The sequence below is a fragment of the Astatotilapia calliptera genome, chromosome 16, assembly GCF_900246225.1.
Source record: "Astatotilapia calliptera chromosome 16, fAstCal1.2, whole genome shotgun sequence".
Taxonomy (NCBI): Eukaryota; Metazoa; Chordata; class Actinopteri; order Cichliformes; family Cichlidae; genus Astatotilapia; species Astatotilapia calliptera.
The window spans coordinates 19,797,406-19,811,786 of record NC_039317.1 but is presented as its reverse complement, the minus strand read 5'-3'; the positions used below and the strand labels follow the sequence as shown (position 1 = coordinate 19,811,786).

General features: G+C 40.7%; 2 protein-coding genes across 2 annotated transcripts; both read left to right on the top strand.

The window, feature by feature from the left end:
• Positions 1 to 515: 515 nt before the first annotated feature.
• Positions 516 to 7,670, top strand: phgdh (phosphoglycerate dehydrogenase). The gene is made up of 12 exons (XM_026145878.1): positions 516 to 769; positions 2,554 to 2,705; positions 2,793 to 2,858; positions 2,957 to 3,011; positions 3,200 to 3,298; positions 3,385 to 3,517; positions 3,609 to 3,757; positions 3,857 to 4,009; positions 4,879 to 5,017; positions 5,284 to 5,411; positions 5,506 to 5,728; positions 6,436 to 7,670. The coding sequence occupies exons 1-12, from the start codon at positions 632 to 634 to the stop codon at positions 6,588 to 6,590; spliced, it is 1,590 nt and encodes a 529-aa protein (XP_026001663.1). The 5' UTR covers positions 516 to 631; the 3' UTR covers positions 6,591 to 7,670.
• Positions 7,671 to 9,093: 1,423 nt separating this feature from the next.
• klhl23 (kelch-like family member 23) lies at positions 9,094 to 12,929 on the top strand. The gene is made up of 4 exons (XM_026144892.1): positions 9,094 to 9,590; positions 9,803 to 11,032; positions 12,073 to 12,225; positions 12,305 to 12,929. The coding sequence occupies exons 2-4, from the start codon at positions 9,808 to 9,810 to the stop codon at positions 12,613 to 12,615; spliced, it is 1,689 nt and encodes a 562-aa protein (XP_026000677.1). The 5' UTR covers positions 9,094 to 9,590; positions 9,803 to 9,807; the 3' UTR covers positions 12,616 to 12,929.
• The last annotated feature ends 1,452 nt before the right edge of the window (positions 12,930 to 14,381 follow it).

The window sequence follows — 14,381 nt, the reverse complement described above, 5'->3', positions numbered from 1 at the left end:
CTGGCTATTCACACCAAACGTCTCCCACTGTGGCTCAGTTAAAGCATTTCTGCAAAGAAGAGTGGGCCAAAATTCCTCCATGTGAAATGTGAAAGACTCATTGCCAGTTATCACAAAAGCTTGATCGCAGTTCTTGCTGCAGAAGTGGCACAAGTAGTTATTGGGTTTAGGAATAGCTTTTTTCACTTAATAGTTTGAATTATGGTTTAAAAACTGCTTTTTGTATTTACATGTATGTGTGACAAATGTGCAAAATAATAAATAACGCTGATCCATTTTAACAGGAGGCTGTTGCTAACCTTGAACCAGCACTACGTGTAGTCTTACAAACCAAAAGCCAGTATTAGCCTCAGTTAGAGTACTTCTGCACTTTTATTTTGAATGCAGGCCATTTCCAGGATTTCCAGTATGCATTGTTCGGATTTGACTTTCTATGCTTTGAGAGCTGCAGGCGGATCCACGTAGAAAGGGGGCGTCTTAAATCAGAGACGACCATTCAAAACCGGCAGAAGGAAAAAAAAGAAAAAGAAAAAAGAAGCAACTCCCCGATCCATCCATCCATCTCTTCTCCCAGATCACTCAGCACCCACCGGTGGCCCACCAACGAGCGACCCGCAGAGAAAACACCAAGATGGCCCCGATCTCCATCAAAACCGTGCTGATTAGTGAAAGTGTCGACCCTCGCTGCAAGACGATTCTGGAGGAAAATGGCATCCGAGTCACGGAGAAGCAGAACATGACTAAGGATGAATTAATCGCGGAGATAAAGGTAGTAATGGCACTCTGCGTTATATTGCGTGATTTCTTCACATGCACCCGCTGTCGGGTTTATTTTTTTCTTCCTACCAAGCAGGTTTCTATAAAGTTTAGTCTAAAGCCGCTTTCGCTCTAATCGGTGCGCATGTGCCCCTGCACGCCTAAAAAAGTTTTTGCGGACTAGCAGCCGGCATTTTTTATTCCGTAACACAATTCAACCTGACACGTGTAATTAAATGATCCCGGCAGCCAGTTAAAAACTGATTTATTCGGTTAGTACCGCCCATTGTGAAGCTGATGCAACTCATTCGTGGTGTTGTGACTATTGCCGCACGGTCAGACCTCCTATCTGCTGCAAGTGCATCGGGCGGCCATTGATTCCACTTCTACCCCCAACCCAAACTATTCCATCAATCCCACATTTTCTCCACAGAGCCACTGTGTGTATGTCTAAGAATATGTGAACAAATTCAATTTGTCAGATTAGAAATAATGAGCTGTTCTCATGTAAGCTGAATGGACTGTACAGGGCTGGCTCTAAAACTTCTGGTGCCCTAAATGACATGAGGCCCCTGCAGGGGTGTCTTAACATTATTGTACACCCTGGGGCTGTGAGCCTTTTGGAGCCCCCATAGTCCAAAATGTATTTATTTTTAAAAATTTATTTTAGCCTATTCTCAATAAACATTTCAATGTTGAATGACCATTGGATGGCTGTTTCTCAGCATCTAGTCTTAAATTAAAAAAAAAAACATAGCTCTGAGATGAAAATGGACTGGTTGTGTTGCTTAAATAATGCCTGTACATCCTTGTTGGGCTTTCTAGCAAGAAAAAGCTTCTGTTCAAGAATTTTTAAAATGATTTATTATGCTTTTGTCCTCTAGAATAAAATAAATCAAGAATATACACCACAAGGGTAACACAAAGTGTTCATCTCTCACACTGAGCTAACTGATCTAATAACTGGCTGCAACACAGGCTAATAAATCACCATGCAACAAATGGGATAGAATTTACATGAAGATCAACATAAGCGGCTTAAAAGTGTCCTTTATAGTTAATAAGAATAACATTTGGTAATAGTAGTGTGTGTGTGTGTGTGTGTACACGAACCAGATGTTGTTTGGCACTCTGCTGACAACTATTTAACAACGTTATCAGTCAGATGTCATTTTGCAGCATGATCAGTTTTGAATGCTGCAGTTTCAACCATTAAAAAAAAAATAAAAATCTTTACGATCTTTGTTTTTTTGTTTGTTTGGGGTTTTTTTTGCTTTTTAGTCTGTATTTAGACAAGAAAGTGGAAAGAAGAGAGGGAAATCTGAGAGCAGGAAAAAGACACACAGTGAATGGTCTTGAAGCAGATTCAAACCCAGAACTCGGCACCTGAAACAACACCTGTCTGTGTCATGTCATGTGCCATGACATGACACAGACAGAGATATAAAATCACATTTTATTGTGGAAAAAAGTTATTTGCATGGTTAACAGGTGTCCCCCTGGCAATGGGAAACTATAGAAGTCCATGTTACATTGTAACAGGGGAAAAAACCCCACTATAACCTGTCTTGTAACATTTCTGGTTGAACAGAGGTAAATCGTTTGGCATAAAACAGGCCAAAGATCAGTGTTAGAAATGAGGAATTAATGAGAATTATTTAGTAAGTATATCATATCCTGGCATAGGATTTTTGACTGGTTCACAGTTTTTATGCTGCTCAAAATAACTGACACCCATTGACTCTGTGTGAACTATTGGGTGTATTTAAAACAGCTCTGCTTCTTTCTGAATCTCAGGACTATGATGGCCTCGTGGTTAGATCTGCAACCAAGGTAACAGCTGATGTTATCAGTGCTGCTAATAATCTCCAAATTATTGGAAGAGCTGGGACCGGTGTGGACAACGTAGATGTTCCTGCCGCTACCAAAAAGGGCATTATTGTCATGAAGTAAGCCTCCAGTTTAAATGCAGATTTTCTTCACTGTGCAGTTCCAGTATACCACTGACTTTACTTTATAACTGTGTTTTTCTGCAGCACGCCGAGTGGCAACACGATCAGTGCTGCTGAGCTGACATGTGCTCTGCTCATGAGCCTCTCAAGGCAAGACGAGTCATGTCATTTCTGAACAATTGCCGAGAAGCTCTGTGGTTGTAATTGAAGTGCAGTAATATTCCATTATTACGTTGATCTGTTTTCAGAAATGTGCCACAAGCAGCGATGTCAATGAAGCAAGGAAACTGGGATCGCAAGAAGGTAAAAGCATTTTCGCTTGCTCTCCAGTGTGCTGTTTGAACGGCTGTTTGCACTGGGAGCATCAAGCCATTACTGTTGCATGGTTGGCTCCATTGTCCACTCAGTTGTGAATAATCAGATGGGACACTTGGATCTGTGTACTTTGAGATTTTTGGAGGTGGGTCATTGTTTTGCTTCCGATTTTTCAGTTCATGGGCGCAGAGCTGTACGGCAAAGTGCTCGGAATAGTCGGACTTGGAAGAATAGGAAAGGAGGTCGCCTCGAGGATGCAGTCATTTGGCATGAGGGTCAGCATATGATATCTACTCACAGTTACTGTGATATTTAAAATAAACAGGCATAAAAAGATGACAGGTTGTTTTCTCCTTAACAGACTATTGGCTATGATCCAATCACTCCTCCAGAGGTGTCAGCCAGCTGGGGAGTGGAACAGATGTCTCTGGAGCAGCTCTGGCCCCAGTGTGACTACATCACTGTCCACACTCCCCTGTTGCCCTCTACTGTCGGTGAGCTAAACACCAATCATATGTCGGTCGATTATAACGGTGGCGCAAAGTCCATCAGCAAGATGTGGAATTTCTCTTTGATGTTCCCAAGGTCTGCTTAACGATGAAAGCTTTGCCAAGTGCAAGAAAGGCGTGAAGGTTGTGAACTGTGCAAGAGGGGGCATCATCGATGAGGAGGCTCTGCTCAGAGCCTTGGAGTCTGGACAGTGTGGAGGAGCAGGCCTTGACGTCTTTGTGGAGGTTTTTCTTTTTGTCAAATTGATTGATTGACTTTATTTTTATTAAATAAAGAGATGTTGTTGCTTAAATTTCACATTGTCTTTATGTTTTTGGCTACAGGAGCCACCTAAGAACCACTCACTGGTGGAGCATCCCAATGTCATCAGCTGCCCTCACCTGGGAGCCAGTACGAAGGAGGCTCAGGCTCGCTGTGGGGAGGACATTGCCCTGCAGATCGTGGACATGGTGAAGGGAAAGAACCTGGTCGGAGCAGTAAGTCCTACATGCTCGTCTTAATACTGTGTTTAAAAAATAACTCCTCAGACCAGAGTTATAAATTTGCTAAAGGGCTACTGAAGTGATTGTTTGGCGGATTTGTGTAAAATGAATCGCTAAAGAAGCCTAAATATTCTCAAGCTTCAAAAGCATCACTATCAACAAATCAGACTTCATACCCACAGTTATCTGTACAGGAAGTAGTGGACTGTTTTACAGACTGCCGTGCAGCAGGTCAGAAGAAAACAGGAACCTAATGGATATCACAGCAGTGGTTATTAGCTTTCTTTGTCAAGCCAGGCTTTCTGCTTCGGGTTCTGTCCACACTTGCCATAAAGTGGGAATTTGATGCATCATTTCACTTTTCATCTGCACCAAATGGACAGCAGAATATGTCAAGTATTATCAGATAAGCAGATGATTATAAAGCTGTGAAGAATATAAAAAATAAAACTGCAGCGCTGTTTCTGGAAATAAGACAAGCGAGCAATGCTCGCAGAAAACCGTCAGTCTCAGGAATTTGTGAGTTAAATTTTTCTTTATTTCTTTTACTCCATGTGCCGTCAGTGCTGCAGTTTATTTTGAATATGACAGCTGCACATTGGACATCTGGAGCTTTAAAACTGATATATTTTATTGTTTGTTTAGTACAAAAAACATAAAGCAAACAGTGGTGATACATACAAAGAAACAGAGACTGAGCAGGAAACAGTATCAGTAGATAATCCAGTTTGATCACATTTGGAGGGTGTTGGTAAAAAAAAATTATAAAAAAAAAAAGCCCTCAACTAAAATAAATAATTATAACCTTTTTTTTAAAAAAAGAATGATTTTGTAACAGATTTTAAACTGTTCTCCTTATGCAGGTAAATGCTCAGGTCTTGGCTAGCACGTTCTCCCAGGAGTCGCAGCAACTGATTAAACTCGGAGAAGCCGTTGGATCTGTTCTTCAGTCTTTCAGCGCGTCTAAGAAACCATTCAGTCACGTTCAAATTACTACACAAGGTAACATTTCTGGTTTAACCAGTTTCCTGTAACCAAGCGACCTCAAGGAGAGTTCATCTCATAGGAAGGAAAAATACTAGGAAGCAGTTTTTCCTCCCTCTGCTGGTGTCACAGTGAAACTGTCCAATCAGTCGTGTGGGTTTATAAGCTATTATAGGAATATCATTTCTGTGTAATTTCTTTTGTCTTTTTTTTTCTAAAACAGTTTTACTTTAAAATATTTTGCCTATAATTAAAAGCTTTTTGCACTCTGCTCAACAAACCAGGGGATTGCATGAAGTCCTCCACTGGTTACATGACTTCAGCTGTGCTGGTGGGTTTACTCAATCATGAATCAGGATGTTGCCCGAACCTCATCAACGCGCTGAGCTTAGCTAAGGAAACTGGAATCACGGTACACCGTCAATTTATTCAGGCAAATAAAACATGAGAAAAACAAGTGGAATATATGTCAAATAAATCTTTTTCCTTTATCTCAACTTCTTCAGGTTTACCAGGCCCACTGTGCATCTGCCGGGGCCACTGAAGGAGTGTGTAAGGTGGAGATTGCGGCCAATGGCTGCAGCTACAAAGCCAGCGGTTCAGTTCAAGGTGGAGCACCTGTCCTCCTGGAGCTGTGCAACAGTGTGTTCAGACAGCCCATCTCTCTCACTGGAAATCTGCTGTTCTTTAAGGCCCCTGCGAATCCTCAACTCCTGTCCTCACTGGCTGGTAAGAAAATGTAGACATCAAAACTATAATCTGTGAATATAAAAGATTTCACTGTACACAAATGGCCTCCACAGTCATCAAATCTCAGAGCAGGTTTGGGACATGGTTGAAGCACAGATGTGCTGCCAACAAATCTGTAGCAACTGTGCAATTCTATCATATCAATACTGGTTTGTTTCAGCACCTGTTTGAATCCATGCAACAAAGTATTAAGCGAGAGAAAAAGCAGGTCCAACCCAGTAGTGCAATAGAGTCGCCACCCTCTGGACAATAGATAGAATGCACAAACTCTCCCTCATTGTATATTCAAATGTATATTCAACATTCACAATCAGTAACTGAGAAAAGTTTCTTTTCAGTGTTTTACGAATTAATTTATGACTTCCATTAGTTCCATCAGTTTTGGAGGTTAAGGCAGTAACCTTAAACACAATATAAAGAGTCAAAATTGTTTCTCACTTCAGAACAATTAAATGGAAAGTTTAGGTTGGTGGTAGATAGTTTGCTTGTCTGTTAAAATGTGTGTCTGAAAACAAAGCATGCATTCTTGTTGTTTTTCCTCAACTGCTTCTTTACGCACATTTGTTTTTGAGTTTGAATTTAGATGAAAGCTGGCCCTGAGTTGTGAGAACTAAATTGTAACCTTCACCATGTTTCTTTTCTTTCCATTCACACCTATTTTCTCTCTTCAATTGTTCTTTGTTTAGGAGTGTTGGCCACAGAGGGAGTGGAGATTGAGTCTTTCAGTGCTCCTGCAGACCGCTCTGGGGATCTGTGGTATTGTGTGGGGGTGTCCTCTCTCTTGAGAGATCTCAGTGCCTTGAACTCCGTGGTGAAGGATGCAGCGCAGCTCAGCTTTTAAATGACAGCGCAAAGCACTTACAGAGGCACTGAATAGCATTCAGGATGTGAGATCTGTAACATTTTCAGGAGCGTCTAATATAAATGATCCGGTCTTTGTGTTTACAGCTAACAACTTGTGCAGAAGTTGCAGTTTAAAACCTGCATTTTATAACATTCCAGTGTTTAGTTGTTTTTATTAACTTGTAGAAGTAGAAATTAAATAAAAATGTTTGTTGTACGCTGCTCAGTTTGTTTGATCCTCTTAAAGAAGACTTTCTAATATGAACGCCTTATATTTTAATATTTTAAAAATACTTCACTACACAGCTCGAGTTCAGTACGACAGCCCTTCAATAATTCCTCTATTAAAATGTTCAATGTGTGATTTGTGTCGGTTCTATGGGGGTTTTTTTGCCCCACTGTTATTAATTTTTGGTAAGATTACACAGTAAAGGGCTGCACAACACATCCCAGAGCTAGTGGCAGAAAGCTGCTTTGTAGGTTGTAGCAAGCAAGCAACAACACAACTTTTTTTCACATGTAAATCTGTTCCTGTGGCATCATGGAAATCTCACTCACTTTAGATCATCTCATCTCACTACTTTCCACTTCTAAATAAGAATACATTTCAGCTCATTGTCTCAAAACAGAGTAGCCAGAAATAGGCATTTACTTTCTGTAGACCTTCAGAAAATATGAGTCCTACCACATGCAGTGCATATGCTCAGTTCTCTGAATCCTTAAGCAAAGATATATTTTACTCCATCCTCCCAGAAAACCACAGTGGATGCCACAGTAGTATATTTTTCAACAATAAATAAATAAAGAGATTAAATAATGGAATCTGTGGAATCGTTGCATGAAAAACTTAATTCAATCTGTGTCCGCTGCCTAATCAGTCATGCAGTTAGTCCAGCCTACACAGCAATCTGTTTAATCCACAGCAAAGCGCTATGGCTTGTGGTAAATGTCAGATACAACAGTCCTTCTGCATCCATATATTGGATGATGGATTTGAAACAAGCATTTCACATTTGGATTGTTCACTCTTTAACGACCTGTTGTCACTAATTTTCAGTAAAGTTGTTGTGTAATTTTGCATACCTCAGGCTTTTCTTCCTCATTTCCCTTCCTTAAGAACGACTTCTTGACAGCCACCTTGAGACGATTTCTAATGTCACCAGCAGATGGATAAACTTTAGGACCTAAAGCATCTCTCAGGTCCTGTGTCAGGTCTTTGCTGTTTTTCCCCCCCTTCTTTCTTAAGAACGTGACTTTTAGATACTGTTCGTCTGCTGAACACAGAGTTTGATTTTTTTTAGGCCTGCAAGCTTTTGTTTGTCCTTTGCTTGTCCAGTTTCTTAATTTTTATTAAGGACACAGTGAATGGCATGCTGCCATATGCCGTTTTTTTGTCTAATAGCTCTTTAGAAATCATGCTGTTGTTGCAATGCCTGTCAAACTGTGATGGAATTTTTCATAGATTCAACTAAAGGAACAAATTAGGTGTTTGTACGATAAAGTGGCTAAGGATACAATTTATAATTGGTTCTTTGCTAAGTTGTCTGTTATGTGTATACACAACACTGGTTCATCCCTTGATTGAGGTGGCTTTTTATGCTTGAATGATTCATATATCAATGTTAAAGTGCTTAACAAAACAAAACAAAACAGAAAATCTCTATGAAAATGGTGAGGTACAAGAGCTGGACTGAAAATAAGTGAAAAAGCAGCCAATGTGCAAAGGGCCTTCAGAAAGCCCAGAGAGCTATCCCCTAAGACCACCTGAAACAAAATTACACGTCTGGCTCATTGGAAGCAAACTATAAAGAAGTTAGCTCAAGTTTTTTTGCACGTTAATATAAAATTAAAACATTTCACCCGTTCACACAGACTTCTGTGTTACATAAAACCGGTTATGATGTTGTAACAAGAGACAAAGTGCGATTCATTTTGAAAGTTTAATTCGATATTTTACCTCAGTTGGCTGTTTTATCAACATCAGTCGTTTGATTTATAAGTTAAACGTTCAGAAAATACTGAGTGGGACCGTAGCAGTGCTCATTTTAACAACAGTTAAACGATAGAATAAATTCATGAATAAAATCCTTCATTGGACTAAAAAGAAAAGAATCAGCATGTCTCACGGAAGGTAACTTTTTTATGAACATTTATGCAAAACAGTTGCCAGTCAAATCTCTGTCACTTAGCCATTAAGTTATGCATTGAGTCCAGTCTGCACCGCTGTCCCTTTTAATTCAGCATTAAGCGTTAAACTCTCAGGTAACAGCAGTGACCTGCCTCTCTGTTGCTTTATAAACCCAGGCGGCTTGTTATGGGGCACAAAAAACAATCTGTCTTTTAAAAAAAGGTTTTACAAAGGCTCTGTTATTACTAGTTCTGATGCAGTAATATTGTTTCATTATATATGATTTGCTGAGATTAACACATATTCCGTCTCTGCAGCCCTGTGCTGTTAATCCTCGTTAGGATTAGCTAAAGCCTTTACCGCACTCGAATTGGGTTCAGAATACCATGGCAACGCCAAGAATGGTGAACACATGAATGGACCAGTGCAATGACTTCTTCTTCGTCGTCGTCTTCCCTTTCTCCTTCTTGCGCCCTAGTAAAAAGCGACGCTCATTTGTATACTATTTGTATTCTGTTTGCGCCTGCTGGGTGCACAGAAAATGTGCCGTTCGTGAGCGCGTCACGAGACTGTGGATGGATGGAGGTTATATTTAGACTCTGAGAGAAAACGGTGGGGTTGGGTGATTCCTCTGAAGGAGTTTTGTCAAGGACCCGCTGTTTGAGACTACAGAGCAGAGGAGAGGAGAAGAGAGGAGGAGGAGGGGGTTATGGACGCTGCGCACAAATACCAAAATAGGATCGAGCTGCCTGCCTGCGACTGTCCTGCGTGAGCTAAATTGAGGCTCATGTGTGGTGGAGACGGGAGAGCTTGAGGACAGTGTGGAAGGAGAGACAGAAAAAAAAAGCTCGAGTCATTCATGGAAATAGGGTGAGTGGTAGTCAAGCAGTGTGTCTGCTTGGATACATGGATTAAAGCGTAAATGCAAAGACTCTTCTATGACCAGTCACACTGCAATTAATTATAAATGGGAATGTGACGCCTCGGTATTGCTTTGATGTTCGCCAGCCCTGTGTGTGTGTGTGTGTGTGTGTGTGTTTGGCTTACATTAGACACATACTTTCTCCATCTCTCTTTTCTAGATATCATGTCACATAAACAAGCCGAAATCTACACATATGACTTCTGTGATGGTGACCATCCGGCAGAGCTCCTGGATGCGCTCAGGCACTTCTACATTAGCGGGCTGTTTACCGATGTCGCTCTGCAGTGTGGCGAGTCGGGACAGGTGTTTCACTGCCACAAGGCGCTGCTGTCAGCCCGCAGCTCCTATTTCAAAGTCATGTTCACAGCTGACATGAAGGAGAGATCAAACAGCGTCATCAAACTGAGCGGCATAGACTACGGGGTGCTGGGTGCTCTGGTGGACTATGTGTACACTGCTCAGGTGTGCATCACTGAGAGCAACGTACAGAGCCTGCTGGAGGCTGCAGACCTGCTGCAGTTCGTTCCTGTGAAGCAAGCATGTGAGGAGTTTCTCATTCGCCTCCTGGATGTGGACAACTGCCTGGGCATGCACGCTTTCGCTGAGCTGCACCTGTGCCCTGGGCTGGAGAGGGAGGCACGCAGAGTGATGCTGAGCAGGTTCCCGGAGCTCATTCAGCAGGAGGAGTTTCTAGAGCTGCACCCTGAGAAGATGAGAGAAGTCTTGGCTGTACAGAGCCTCACTGTGCAGAAAGATGAAGTGTTGATAGATGCTCTCGCCACATGGGTAAACCATGACTTAGATAATCGCATACACCACGTTTCAATTATGCTACATTCCATCCATCTGGATCTGGATGAGATTTACTTTAAGACCACGTTAGACGTGTATAGACAATACTTAAAGAAGAATGATGGGAAATTGAAATCTATAATCATCCAGGCTTTAAGGTCAAATGGAAAAGAGATACCTGCGGCTAGAAAAATGTCTGCCAACATGTATATCATTGGAGGGTACTATTGGCACCCCCTTTGTGAAGTCCACATCTGGGATCCTATCAGCAACACATGGGTGCAAGGAAAGGACATGCCCAACCATGCAAGAGAGAGCTACAGCGTCAGTTTACTTGGTGCAAATATCTATGTGACAGGTGGCTACAAGACAAACACTGTTGAGGCCCTGGACACTGTTTCAATTTATAACTGTGACTGTGATGAATGGACTGAGGGCTGCCCCATGATTACAGCCAGGTACTACCATTGCTCTGTGGCGTTGCACGGCTGCATCTATGCCATCGGAGGCTACCGGGGAGGAGCTCCAGAACGAGACACCGAATTTTATGATCCGTTAAAAAAGAAATGGTTCCCTGTGGCCAAAATGATCCAAGGTATGCTGAAATACTGGGATTGTGTTATCTCCAGGGCTGAAATGATGAGCAGGATATAAATAAATGAAGGCAGAGGAAGCAGTTTCACCACAAGGTCCATTTAGTGGAGTTGTATGAGTTCTTTATGGGCTTCTTATAGGATGAAAAGCTGTTGTTTAAAACACATGGTCATAATACCATCTGCTGATGAAGATCATGTGATTTTTGACTGAAAGCTCCTGAGCAGTTCATACATGGAACTTGTTGTTTCTCAGTTCAAGAATGAGCATTAAAATCAAATGTCATTATATGTTTTTTTTAAACAGTATCATTGACAATCATTTATGTGACTCATACCATTTACGGTAGCAGCTATTTATTATATGTTCTGCACAGAACAACAAGCCGACAGAGTTCACATTAAGAATTGTATCCACCACCCAAAGGGAGCGAGCAGGCAGCTAACATTACAGCTCAACAGAAGGAGACACCATTAATGTTTAGATAGTGTCACACTGTTGCGAACTCATGCTTTTCAGCATGGTTAGATGAACTGTGGGGGTATAGCTTAGCAAATAATTGAGTAGTTCATAACTGAAACTGCTTGAAACAAGGTTTGCAGATTTTTGAACGACTAGGCCACAGTTTCTGCGAAAGCTGCTGAGTTTTTCCAAACAGTGCTTTGATAACCAGATGTCAAGTGACAGTTATTTCCATTTTATTAAGGAAAAACCAGAATCTGATAGAGCTGATATCTACTAATCTGAACAACTCACACCAAAAAGATTCAGATGGATAAATGGCACTACAGGCCAGAGGAAAAACATGTAATTTTGATTTTGGGTGAACTGTGCCTTTGCACTGTGCGTATATATATATATATATATATATATATATATATATATATATATATATATATATATATATATATATATATATATATATATGTATAACTTTGTATGAATGAAGTGATAAAACACATACTTAAGGTATCATCTTTTTTACGTGATAGACAGTTTGGAGTGTTCAAGTGATGCTTATGATCTCTGTTTTCTTTGAAGGTGTAGGAAATGCTACTGCGTGTGTAATGGGGGATAAAATCTATGTAACCGGAGGTCATTATGGCTACAGAGGAAGCTGCACCTATGAAAAAACACAGGTGTACAGACCAGATGTCAACGAGTGGAGCATCATTACAATAAGTCCCCATCCAGGTATGCGTGCTAAAGCAGACCAAACAGAAGCATGAGTATATTAAATGCTGTTTTCTAAGGTGAACTCCTCTCATTTCAGAGTACGGGCTGTGTTCTGTGTCTCTCAACAACAAGCTGTATGTGGTGGGTGGACAGACGACGATTGCCGACTGCTACGACACAGAGAGAGACGAGTGGAGACCGATATCGGTGATGAAGGAGAGGAGGATGGAGTGTGGGGCCGTGGTAATAAATGGTTGTATTTACGTAACAGGTGGATACTCGTACTCCAAAGGGACTTACCTTCAAAGCATCGAGAAATATAACCCTGAGCTGGACTCGTGGGAGATAGTGGGGACTCTCCCCAGCCCGACCAGGTCACATGGCTGTATTTGTGTTTATGGTGTTTAGTGACACAAATTTTTGTTTACTGATTATTTTGTGCCAAATGGATCTAACAGTGACTCCACTGAAGAGAGCTAATATTCCACACTTCATATTTATCTCACAGCATGTCAGCCTGCACCAGATCCTTTAGGAAGCTATTTGCCAAACTGTGAATATAGTGATGAATACCAGCTTTTCATACAAAACTCAGGGGCCTCATGTTGAGCGTTTTTTGTTTGTTTGATTGTTTGTTTAAAATAGACTGAAAAGAAATGAAAAAAAGAGAAGATGACATTTTATAATCTAATAAGTATTATTTAAAAATCACACTACAAATAGACTTTTATTAGTAGAGGTGTACTAGGTTGTACCTTGATTAAATAAAGTACTAAAATGCTAATAAAGTTCTGTTTGAGTTCAGTGAATTTTATGGACTTAAGAAATTTATTTGGCACTTCATTTGTTATATCTGTTAAACTGTTTGTTAACACAAATATTAAATAACCAGTCACATAGCAGCAACTCATTGCATTTAAGCACGTAAACATGTTCAAGATGATCCCGTGAAGTTCAAACTGAATGGGGATGAAAGGTGATTTAAGTAACCTTGAATGGTTGAGGGTTGTTGGCATTTCACAAACTGCTAATCTACTGGGTTTTTCCCAGATAGCTATCTCTAGGGTTTACAGAGAGAAGATGTCCAGTGAGTGGCAGTTCGCAAGTTGAAATAACTGATCCAAGACAGAATGACCAGACTGCTTTGAGCTGATAGGAAGGCAACAGTAACTCAAATAACCACTTAAAGCGGGGCTAACTTGGCAGCAGAAGACCAGACTGCATGCCACCCCTGTCAGCTAAGAACAGGAAACAGGCTACAGTACAAACAGACTCACCAAAATTTGAACAATACAAGACTGAAAAATGCTGATGAGTCTTGATTTCTGCTGCAACATTTGGATGAAAGGAATTCGGCAAAAACAACATGAAAGCACGGCTCCATCCTGCCTTGTAACAAAGGTTCAGGATTAGGGTCTTACAGTATGGGGAATATTGTTTTGGCACACTTTCAACTTCTTAGTAGCAACTGAACATTGTTTATTCACCACAGCCTTCCTGAGTATTGTTGCAGACCATGTCCATCCCTTTATGACCACAGTCTACCCATCTTCTGATGGCTGCTTCCGGCAGGATAACACTCCGTGTCACAAAAGTGAAAAACTGGTTTCCTGACATGACAGTGAGCTCACTGTATTCAAATGGGCCTCCACAGTCACCTCCACAGTATTTTATTCTTCCATTGTTTTTATTAATTTTTGTTGCTTTAACTTTGCACTGTTCACTTTCTACTGTGACACAACAAACTTCCCACGTGTGGGACTAATAAAGGTTTATCTTATCTTAAATTCAAATAATTAAAAGAAGACGAGCTACATTGCATTTTTTTAAAGTTGATATCAAAAGAGAAAAATACTGATAATAATAACATCAGTCTTTTCCCAAACTTAGGTGGGTGATATTTACGTCACACATACAACAATAAAAATACAATGTAGATGTCTCCCAAAACAAAGTCAGGAAAGAGGCAAAATTATTTTAAGCTAATGAAATGTCAGCCTTGATAAAAGTCTGACCTTTCTTACAACAATCGGTGCAACTGAAGTCCTACTATAATTGTTTTTAAAAGGTACACACATCAATAAAAAACAACCTAATAAATACGAAAAACAAAAACTTTAAAATGACACATAAAAACTAAACGCCGTGATTAGAATCACAGCGGCATCTTGTGG